General features: G+C 40.5%; 1 protein-coding gene across 1 annotated transcript in view; it reads right to left on the bottom strand.

The window, feature by feature from the left end:
- Positions 1–137: 137 nt before the first annotated feature.
- The window catches only part of PSMC1 (proteasome 26S subunit, ATPase 1), a 21785-nt gene continuing 9673 nt past the window's right edge, over positions 138–12249 (bottom strand). The window contains exons 9-11 of the mRNA XM_025209746.1: positions 11273–11424; positions 1371–1525; positions 138–472 (exon numbers count right to left, since the gene is read on the bottom strand). Of these exons, the coding sequence (XP_025065531.1) occupies positions 338–472; positions 1371–1525; positions 11273–11424 (442 nt within the window). The 3' untranslated portion in view covers positions 138–337. The remainder of the gene's footprint in view (positions 473–1370; positions 1526–11272; positions 11425–12249) is intronic.

The following is a 12249-nucleotide window of genomic DNA, read 5'->3' as shown; positions in this document are numbered from 1 at the left end:
AGACCCAAACTTTTTTTGTGAAAGGTAAATGAATTCTGAACTATTCTACAGATCAAGTACAGATAAAGCAGGAGGCTCTGTGAATTGGGCTGGTTGCTAAGTTTGAAGTACTAGCAAGGTAATTCACTAACAAAATCCATTCTGAAACACAATGTTTTTATTGGGAAATAAGATGTTTCACACTGACTTAAAATTAAATACAGTCCAACAGAACTTTACCCTACATGCTTGAAGAGGCCATGGCACAAACTTTTTGCTTTGCTAAAAGCATGTGGAATATTTGTCACCTCCTTTATGTATTCAGAATGTGAGAAGTCCCAATGTATGCCAAGAATATCTAAAGATAAAGCCCCTCTGGGGTGCCTTCTTGTTTCTTATACAGAACATTTTCTTTAGATTTTTTAAAGTCTTCATTTGTCACTTTCATGCGGCGTTCTCTCAAAGCCATCAAGCCTGCTTCTGTACAAATTGCCTGTCAAAGAGGGAAAGTGATATTCACAAGTTTATTCAAACAGTGCAAGCAAAATACTAGGACAGACCATTTCCAAATTGAATTCTCCAGATGCAAAACTGAACAGTGAGGTTAGAAACAGAAGTCATCAAATAAATGTCCTGGAACAGCAGATCCACTTTATGAAATGAAACATGGGTACCCTGCTGTCCCACTCAACTGATGCTGCAGGAAAACAGGCAACATGTTCTCCTGGGGCTTGAGGGGTCTAGTCCTGCACAGGAACTCCCAGGTGTGCAGAATTGGGCCTCTCAAGCCTTGTGCTGGGGTGGCAACATGTCCAGATTGCAGGCAGCTCTGAGCTGCTGGTGTTTTTATGCCATAAAGTAAACCAACAGCTGCTGCTAAAGAGCTGCACAAATTAATACCACCTTCATTGAAGCCACAAATTTGGGGCATCTGTGATGCAATAAAGGGTATGGACATTTGTTTGCTTGGCTTTTGTGCTACCATAAAATGTTTTTACTACGATTTCCATTTTCTGACTGCCAATGCATCAGCATTATCTAGTAGTGCTCCCCTGTCAGCTATTAGAAATAGAGTTTTAATACCTACTCAACTTTATAAACTGGAAATGTTACCATGACACCTGAATACTGACTGGCATTCAAATGGAGTATGAAGATCATTAATGCTAAGAGAGAAACATTGGAGGCTCTGGCAGTTCCTCTACTTAATGGTGAGACACAGGAAATAGTAAAACTTCAAACAACATCATGCTTTTCTTGAGCATTAGCAGATAAAGGGAACTCATCATGTAGATTATACAACAAAAAAAAAATCATAATTCATGCCAGATTATTTTTAAGCATTCATCATAATGTCTTTTAAAACCTCAGTTAGGACTAGCACACTGTACCTTAATGTCAGCACCAGAGAGGTCATCTTTAGCCATAATCAGCTCATCTAGAGTCACATCATCTGCCAAAGTCATTCTGCTGGTGTGAATCTGGAAGATGCGCTTCTTGGTTTTTTCGTCTGGTAGGGGGAACTCAATCTTCCTATCAATACGTCCTATGTATGAAAATAAGTTTACATAAACTTGATTGTGGACTGACACTATCTGCTGATGGTGCCTCACCATCCCTGTCAACACAGCATGACCATGTTCTGGAAAGAACATGCTGTGCTAGGACAGGCCCCACGCTTGCACTAAGGACACTAACTAAGAGTTATTAATATTTATGCAGTATTCCACTCTTGACTGGCATGACACAAGCATCAAGGATTACTGTTAGCCTGAGTTGTATTTAACTACAGAACACAGGAACTGCCAAACTACACTGGGCAAAAGATCATCTAGGCTAGTATTCTGTTGTGAGATAATAGCTAACATTAAATGCATCAGAAGTTGAAAAGACTATGAAGCAGGCAGAAGTGGAGCGAATGTTAAGTATGAGACACCAGGTTAAGACCTAAAGATTTGGCTAGCTTCTGAAGGATGAGGTTTAAAATCCCTTCCATTCAATCTCCTACTGATTATGCAACTCTGGTATTCCTGATATCCATACATTTTCATGCCTTTTTTTAATTTTGCCAAGTTATTGGTCTCAGTGACATCCTGTAGTAATAAGTTCAACAGTTCAATTGCATATTAAAAGGAAGAACGCATTTCCTTTAATTGGTTATAAAATTTCCCATTGAATGTCCCCTTGTTGTTAGACTTTGAGGCAGGAAGATCAGGGCTAAGTACAGACAGATAAAAAGCCCAAGGCTGAATCACTTCAATTTTCACAGGCTAGTCTAAGCTGCATGGACTGAACCAATAACCAAGTGAACATAATTCACTTTTGATTCCAGAAATGCAACCACATGCCTGCACTGGCCCAGACCAGAAGCCAGGGGGGCCTAAAGCATGCCTCCCTGCTCGGCTGGAGGTGACAGCTTGGGCCAAGGCTGGCCTGCCCACCCTGTGAGGAGGGGCAAAGCATCCTGGGAGTTAACTTGAATTTGGAGGGGATCTGGAACAGAAGTTCAATAAACCAATTTAACCTAAATCAGTTAAGTCTGATACTACATCCATAAAGGTTTATCTTAAAATGGTTTTGGCCATTTTAAAAGCAGTTTATCTGTACTGAACTTCTGTTGCGTTAGATTTGAACTGGTTTCCAATCACTTATGCTGGTTTGTGTGTGGTTTGTGTCCCTAGCCCAGATTTATTTTATATTTTTACCCCATCCTTCCCTTACCTCCTTTCTAAGCAACCCAAGTCAAAAGAGAGTTTTCCCTGCCCTTGATCACTGTGTCCTTCTCTGAACCTTCTGTAGTCCTGCATATCCATTCCATGGAGCTGCGCTTGTGATCAATAGTGCACACACTATTCCAGACTGATTTATTTAATGGTATTATAATATTCTTTATTATTCACTGTCTGATTTGTTGTGATCCTAAGAGCTTTTCTGACAGTAGCTGCATACTGAGCAGACAATATCACTGACTACAATGATACCCAGGTCACTTTGACTTTTATATTTAATTTAAAACCCTGAAAAATATTTAGACTAAGTTCTCCCATCCACTGTGCACTACTTAACATGTTCCCATACTGAATTTAGGGTTGGCAAGCCAGTCAAAGGTTTTAACAATTATACAAAACACTACATTACTTTGTAGTTTTCTTGACAGAAATATGATTTTTTTTTTAATTTTTAAATTTTTTTTTTTTTTTTTTTTTTTACACACTTAATGGAAAAATTGTGCCTTTTCTGTATATGATTTGAACCTAATGGCAATTTTTTTTTACAATTTTGACTGATGTTTGACCAGTCAGTTGACCCAACTTTATCTGACTGGGCAAATCCCCAACCCTAATTAATGATGGGTTGGCCATTCACCTCTCTCCGTGTGTCTTGGGTCCTGACTAACCTGTCATTTACACAATTTATTACATCATTACTCAATCCCTATCCTGTTTCCAGATGTTTAACAAACACTTGGTATGACCATTTAATCCTGTTGTTTGGATTGATTCCTTGTCAATTTTGATCCAGGACAATACTTTTTCCTTCACTCAATGACTACTTAACGTCTTTGGTAGCTTCTTGTTAACTGGTTAAGGCCTTTTGGAATGTTCTATTATGCAAGCAAATTCTTCCTGTATTACCTTCTTTGAATGTATCAAATCAGTAATTAAACTCGATTTTCCTTTAGAGACAGAACTAATGGTCAGACTGTCATAAAATGCACTTCTAGGTGCTCTACTCCATTTGCCAGAGAGCTCTGCAAGGCTTACTTGATCTGCAATTCTCCATATATTTCTACAGCATTTTTAAAACATAAGTAAAAAAAAAATTGCTACCCTCCAATTCTCTGGAACAGCTTCTGCTTTTTGTGATGATGTATTTTTGTTGAAAGTTCAGCTACTTCATACTTTAGAACTGTTGGCTGTACACTAAGCCAAAGATTCTCAACCAGGGTGCCACACAAATTATAGTGCTTTTAGGTGTGCAAACATGGTTCACAAGATAAACTCAGATTTCAAATAGGAATTCATAATGTTCAAAACATTCTGGCCCAAGTTCTTTGCAATAAAATAATTGTTCTATTTTTCTGTTGTCAAAAAAACAATCAAAACTAACAACTGGCATTTTCCAAGGGGTGCCTCAGATCTAAAAAGATTGAGAACCACTGATCTAAGCCTAATAGAATAGGTTATTTTTATGATAAAAAAGCAGTTTTGGAGTAGGCATCTTCCCAATGTCCTCAGCAGCAAGACTGAGCGAGTCAAAGAAATAGTTTAGCTTTTCAGCAATATGTTTATCTTACCAAATCGCTCTCTTTAACTTTCAGTTCAGCAGATCCCATCAATTCTTTCATAGGCTGCCTGCATGTATTTAGTGTACGTAAAGAAGAAAATTGTCTTCAATACTTTATATATTGCCTATGGCCTCATACATACACCTATGAGTGTACAGATTTTCAGGCTTTTTCTCCCAGCGTAGAAATGCTAGTTAGCGTGCTCCAGCTTTAACATGCTATAATAACAGCACATCGGAGCAGGAGTTCTGCACATCTACAGGCACCCACTGAGATCTGTGCACAGGAAGCCTCTCCAGCTGTAGTGTCAGTACTGTAAGCTCTCCACTCTTCATGGTCTCACCATATGAACAGCTGTATATGCAGCTCTGGGTAATTTCTCTGCTGGGAGAACAAGCATGGCAGAATTCTTGCATGTAGTTTGTGTATGCACACTCAATCTCTCTCTGAAGCCCTTGGCCCAGCACAACAGATAAATACATATCAAAGCAAGGTACCCCAGTGAGAACTAAACCACTAGAAGCTTCAGGAAGACAAGTAATACCCTCCATCTCAGACTAAAAACTAGAGAGTTGAACTGGACCCAAAGAACCAGTATTTTGACTTCAGCCTGAACTTGAACAAAACCATAATTTGTCTTACCCTACCCAGCCTGAACTAGAATTGAACTGAAAAAAAATCTGGGTCATCAGTTAAAATGAAAGTTCAGCCTTTATTAGAACTACATACATAAAGATTATTTTTAAACTACAAAAACTACCAATTTAGTATGAAATACAAAGGCATGAGATGGCTACCAGAAAAGCTTGTCTCAGCTTCTAGTGAATCGTCATTATTTTCTCTGAATTTCCAAATACTATTATGGGGTTTTTTTCGGTTCCTTAGTCTGTATTATTACCAGACAATTGAGTTGAATATACATGAATAGCTGTAACTACTAGGGCTGTGCGAAACGGCAGCGTTTAGTTTCGACCAGCATTTCGACAGAACAGTGTTTCGTTTCAACGTTTGTTTCAAGTCGAAACGGCTGTGCCATTTTGACGTTTCGCCCTTAGGATATAATGGGGAAGGTTGAAACAGGCTATAACTTTGTCATTTCTGGCCAGATTTGGATGAAACTTTTAGGACTCGTAGCCCCTTCTGAGGGCATGACACGTGCCAAGTTTCAAGGAGATAAGCTGCAGACAGTTCTCCGACCCCCCTGCACCTGAGGTGCAGTTTCCCCCAAACCCCCACACTTATCTCCTTGAAACTTGGCAGGCTTCGTGGCCTCATCAGGGGCTAGCATGCCTGCAGTTTTCACCATGCTGTGGCTTAACGCATACACGTGACATGAGTTTTACTTTCAAGATTTTGGGGTACAGTTTCCCCGAACTCCCTACACCTACCTCCTTGAAACTTAGCAGGCTTTGTGCCCTACACGGGCTAGCATGCCTGCAGTTTTGACCCTGCTGTGGCTTAACACATACACATGATACAAGTTTGGCTCTCAAGATTTTGGGGTGCAGTTTCTCTGAATCCCCTGCACCTATCTTCTTGAAACTTATGTCCTCAGAAGGGGCTACCATTTCTGCAAGTTTTATCCAAATCTGGCCAGAAATGACAAAGTTATAGGCTGGATTTCTGCAAATCTGTCCAGAAATGACAAATTTATAGGCTGTTTTGACCTTTCCCATTATAGCCTATGGGCGAAACGTCAAAGCAGCGTTGAAACAGCGAAACGTTTCGACTTGCCTCATTTCATTTTGAGGCTGTTTCGACCATATCTGTTTCATTTCGATTTTGCTGTTTCAACCTCAAAACAGGTCAAAACAGTGTCGAAACAAAACTGGTGGCCAAATTTTGCACAGCCCTGGTAACTACTACTGCTTTCTTAGTGGACTCTTAATTCTTAATTTTCGTTACTTTACAGTTATTTCATGTTACATTGACCACTTAGCTTCAAATGTCCGTGGCCAAACTGTGTTTAACACTTCATGCTCTTGTAGCACATTTTCTCTGAACTATACAGGGAACAGAATCAGAACTGAAAGAGACCAGCCCACAAATCAAGGGGAGGGAAGAAGAAGAGTAGGAGCTGTCTTCTTCTGATGAACTACCATATTCACTCAAAACTAAGAGAACCCTAAATTTAAAACAACCCCCTAATAATTAGATTCTATACACAGAAAAACATATAATTTTGTTATAATTTTTCCATTTAGAATCTGATTCCTAGAAGATTGTCTTTAATTTACTGCCCCCCCTCCGCCGCTGCTGCCCAGGGGGAAAGGGGCAGGTGGTGTGGGGAGGTCAAGCAGCTGGCCCCCTGCTTGTGCCTGGCCACACACTGCAGCCGTGGGCTCCCCTTTCCCCTTTGCTCCCTCTCCTGCCCCTACCCCAGCCTCTGCCACCCACTTCCCCTTGCTCTGTGCGGGAATGCTCTGACCTTCTTGTAACCTGGGGCATGGGGCACAGCTCCCTTCGCAGCTATGTGGGTTGCACGCCCCTGCTATCGGGCCAGGCTGGGGCTGTTCTCCGTGCCCCATGCTACAGTATGGATGGAGCCTGCTGGCACAGAGCAAGGTTAAGTGAGGGGGAGGGAGAAGGGCAGGCAGAGGAGCAGAGGCCACATTGGGGAGAAGATGGAGGAAAGAGGCTGCAGCGAGGAGATGTTGGGGCACGTCAGCAACAGGGTAGAGGGGACAGACAGTAGCTGTCGCTCTGGCCCCACCCCTGAGCTAGGACTAGAGACTGAGCCACAGCAGATACTCCCCACCCCCTGCCCTCATACTCTATTTCAAGATGATGCCCCGCCTCTCAACGCTGCCAACCTGAATGCCACATTAAAAGACACCATCCCAAGGAATATGATGTTTCTCTTTCTTTGTTTAGAAAGAGATGAAATATAGAATAAAAATAACCCCCCTCAACATGCATGCAATCCTGAGGAACCCATGCCCAAGAAGTCAATTACAACATAAGCTACTTCGGATTCCATGTAAAAAACAAAGGCAATTACAAAAAAAATTGATGAAGCTACCTTACTGGATGCTTGCCTAGAATTAGTTACTGTTAATGGAAGGTCATATCAGTTGACAGAAGATTCAGGATTTCGCAAAATTGCTGACCTCATGCTAGAAGGCTTGGGGACAAAACTTACAGTGAATGCTGCAAATACCTGAGATTGGTGGCAACAAAAGTGGCACCTTTCAGGAAGGAACCAAAAAAGAAATTAAGGGAAGATTAATTTTGTTGTAAGTGGATAACATCATACAACGTGGCTGATCACTTTAAGGGATTAACATTCAGCATATTATTGCAGAAGCAATTTTTCTTCAAACTCTTGCAATGAAAAAGATGACAGAGAAACAATCTTTTTAATATATAAAATCACTGATTCTTAAAGTTGTTGGTATATATGGAATCACACAGACAAAAATATAGTATGACGACAGATAATGGAGCAAACGTGCTGAAAGCAGTTAGGTTAATGCTCAAGGCCTAGGAAATAGAGAAATCGAACAAATTCAGAATGAAAAGGAAACAAAAAACGTACTGCCTGAGGATTATTATAAAAAAGAAGATATGGACTAAGACCACAGTGATTTGGTCCAGATACTTGAAGAATGTGGATTTAATGCATCTCCCAAGGCAACTGGTGTAATATTGAGGGGGACTGGCTGTTCTCAACCCATACACTGCAGTTTGCAGCTGAAGATACACTGAAGGAACATTTCATTTCCAACCTATTTCACAAAACTTGATCTGTATGTTAAAAATTGAGAAGCCCAACAATATAGGTAATAATTAGGAAATTGAAGTCAAAATACCCAAGACTGTCGTACTAGACGGCATTCAAATTTGTGACATGCCTGACAAACTGCTGGAGCTCAGAGGCTTCTGTCAGGTAATGGCCACGTCAAACCATGAGCTTCATCTGACAGAAGCAGAATGGAACGCCACCAAAGGCGCAACAATTGTGCTGAAGCCTTTTAAAGTAACAACAAAGTCTTTGGTATGATCAAATAACAATGGGTAACTTTTATCATGCTTGGTTAAAATGCCATTTGGAAACAGCAAAAGCCTCAAAAGCCTTTACCTCAGTCCTTATTGGCTTCCATGAAAAACTAAGAAAAAAATCCGCTTGAAAATAATATCTTTTCCTTGATATCAGTCCTTCTGTTAGAAGAAGGGAAACTCAAGGTAATATTTCATTTAACTAATACATGGACAAGAATGGAAATGTTTGATTCAGAAGTTTGATTCTATATCACTGACTTCAAGGCACATGTCTGAAAGTGAAAGATCAGGTGATGAACTGGATTCTTCTTAAAGCTAGTAAAAGCTCCAGAGAAAAAGACCTGGGGGAAAAAAAAAGAAAGAAAAGAAAGAAAACAAAGCCCACCAAAAGATAGGGCCATATCTTGAGTCATTTGCAGATGAGCCATGTAAGAAGGAAGATGCATTAAAATACTGGGAACACCACAAAAAAAAATGCTAGGCTGTAACTGCTTCAAGTGACAAAAATGGTAATGACAGTTTCAGTAACAAGCAAATGCTGAAAGAATATTAAGGCCTCCAATTTATTCTATCAGCACAGAGGTCAGTTATGACAGAGCAGATACTGGATGTTATTTTAGATCGTTCAAAAACTATTTATGAGAAAGTAATTGTTTTAACAACAAAAAGACCCTGCCAGTCATGTAAAGTTGAAGTAAAGTAGAGTCAAGTTAAAAAAAGAACACTACAACTTTAAAATGTGTTTTAAAAGCATATTTCTTATTCTGAAGTTAGCAAAATTAGGAAATTTCTTCTATGCTGTGTGAAAGAAATTTGATCTGAACCTGTTTAAACCAGTAACTAAACTCTAGTTTTATTTCTGGTGGCTTGAACCGGAACCCACACCCAAATAATCACCAGTTCAATGTCCTGCAAAAAACAGACATCAGATTCCCTAGCTCCACCTCACCCACACAAAGCCTTTTATTGTGGGACCATACAGACAACAAGCCCACTGTTCCACATTAAGTACCTGTGAGGTATGGAAATAATACTTTTTCCACCAAGACAACTGGGGCTAATTCGTGTTACTTGTTCTTCAAGCTGTGCATGTAAAGACTGTTCCAAGCCTGTTTTAATGGGAGTCAAAGTCCTGGGCAATCCGCCCCAGCACTAAACCTAAAGTCTGTTTTCAGCCTCAGTCTTCTCCATTCCCCATTAGTAAATACCACCAAAACTAGACTGTCCTTTGTCATGCCTTGAAGGCTGCCAAGTTCATTTGGCTGTGGGTGAAGGAAAGCAAGGTTAAAAACTAAACAATGCATCACTAAGAAACAAAAGGCTGAAAACAGCTAGCCAGTTTAATGAGGCTCTAATTAAGCTGGGATATGACTTGCATCAAGACAGCTGTTTACACGCTAGGCTTAAATGACAATTAGGTTGAAGTAGCTGTGATTTTTCTGAAGCAGTGTTAATTTGAATAATTCATAGGCATTTAATGTGGACCAATGGGCTGTTAGTTCCTGAGGTTTGGGGTTTGCTGAAACAAAATGCTTAAATGTGAATCAAGCCCCTAGTTGTTTGTTTTTAGCTGAAGAATACCATACCTCTTACTCCTTCTGTTAGTCCAGTTAACTTGCTTGGGTGAGGCTCCAGGTTTTATTTTTTTTTTAAACTTCTGGAATTACTTTCTGTAGGTATCCCTTGCTTTATACGGGTTCTGTATAAGTGAATTCGCTCTTATGCGAAAAACAGCATAATTACAGGGAAACCTGTATACAAATTCTCAGATGATTTTACATTTCACTAAGCTGTTTATCTGGGAATTAATTCCAAGTTATCAAGATACTTCATATATGTTTGCAATCAACAAATGCTTGCGTAGGTGATTTCTTTTTAAATAATAAAGCAGCATGCCCCAGAGCATACATGATGGCAGGTTCCAGATTTGTGGTCAAAGAAAAAAAAAAAAAAGGCCTTCAAGGATTTGGCCCAAACCCCGTGCCTCAACTTCCCACCTGTAACATTAAGGATAACAGTATTTCTCAACCCCGCAGGGGCATTCTGCAGATGAATACACTACGCTGGCCAGAAAATATGAAAAAGCATTTAAGAATGTGGCTAAATACTAAGCCAGGGGCCAGCAACTTTTGCAAGCTGTGGGCTGGAACAACCTGGCTCCAGTCTGGCATAGGAATCTGATGCCTTTGGTAGCATTAGCAGTGATGCGAGGTTTGCCTTTGTCCGTGATGGGACCAGGCAACCAGGAGCTCTACTGATGCTGCTTTTCCAGTCCCCCTAGCATTTGGGGCACAAGTGCAGCTGAGAATTGTACCCATGCTGCTGCCACTGATTCTCCTCAGTACCCCCTTAGCTGCAGCCTCCAAGCTGGTAGAGAACCACACCAGGTCCATGCAACTGGAAGCTGCATCCACATTGCTGCTGTTTCTCCTTGCCCACCTCCACCTTCTCCTGACTGCAGCCCCAGCTCAGTTTCCTACTGGCCACAAGCTGCATCTGCACTGCAGCCAAAAGTGGGGAGATGCATTGGGGGCGGGGGAAGGGGGGCGGGGGTGTGAGAAGTGGTGGCAATGCAGGTGCAGGTTCCAGCTGCCAGGACCTAGCTCCAGCATAGGCTCAGGCAAAGCCTTCCAGCTCCATGGGTCAGATCAAGTGGCTCTGCAAGTCAGTACAAGTCAGATCAAGTGGCTCTGCGAGTTAGTATTGCCAACATCCATACTAAGCAACAGCACGGTACATTAAAAATAATATATGTGCTCTTCTGCCCCATTAATAATGTACCATTTCTCATAAAACCAAAAGCTATCCTTCCCTCCATGCTCTTACATTGTGTCAGATTTTACATTTTGTCCCTTGAAAATGCAGCAGAAACCATCCTCTATCTGCCACCCAGCCAATAACTTCCAACAGACATAAAACACTAGTTGTTGTTACTCTCAAAACACACCATAAAGCAGCATGGAGCTTTTCACAATAAACATGACTGAACAAAAAGGCTCTTACCTGGCCTGATTAAGGCTGGGTCCAGGGTTTCTATTCTGTTTGTGGCCATAATAACTTTTACATCCCCACGAGAATCAAACCCATCGAGTTGGTTCAGCAATTCCAGCATTGTACGCTGGATCTCTCTCTCTCCGCCTGAATTTGAGTCGTATCTTTGAAAAAGGAAATATGAGCAGATCAAATTAAACGTCGTAACTCTACACAGAATATACTTTTCTTTACAAACAAAGCCTATGTCACTTCAGTAGTAGAGGCTTTACTGGGTTTATAAAGGAACATTATTAAAGTGTGCAGCTATAAATACTGAGGGTTGAGAATAGTTCAGTTACTGTAACAGCTGGGCCCAACAGGGCACATGATGGACTAAGACACAGCCTTAAAAGCGACACCTTAGAAATCACATTGGTCTGAAATGATGCACCTGCAACTACTAAAATATGGAAAGGGAAGATTTACAAACAAAACCCTAAAAAAAACAAACAAAACCAACCAACCAACCAACATAAATCAAACGAACCAACCCAAACAAAAACATTTCACTGAATGTCACTACCTTTCCTGCATAATTAGTCAGTTTCTCGCTTAATGATGATGGAGCTTCTAAATATAGTCAACAGGGCTATATCATACCAACATTTTCCTGTTTTCAGAGGGAAGAAGGAAATTACTAAAAAGAAAAGTTCACGAGGATTTATTTTATTAAATGCTGGTCTTGCTATTTAAAAGGAACTCTTTCAAAATACATTTTTAAAATGAGTCAAGTTTGAGGCTCCCATATGCATTTCAAACAAACATTACATTACAAACATTGAATCTGATGCTTCTAAAAAAAGAGGTGGCTGAATGTCTCCCAGTGATTACTGAATGTAACCCAATAACTTGAGGTTGAACGTCCCACACTTAGCTGATTCCTTCCTAAAAAATAATTGTACCCGTTATTTTTTTAAATTCTGGAATTAACGCATTTACAAATCATC

This window comes from Alligator sinensis, unplaced genomic scaffold (assembly GCF_000455745.1).
Source record: "Alligator sinensis unplaced genomic scaffold, ASM45574v1 scaffold281_1, whole genome shotgun sequence".
NCBI classification, from domain to species: domain Eukaryota; kingdom Metazoa; phylum Chordata; order Crocodylia; family Alligatoridae; genus Alligator; species Alligator sinensis.
Note: the sequence above shows the minus strand (reverse complement) of the source record. Positions and strands in the feature narration are given on the sequence as shown.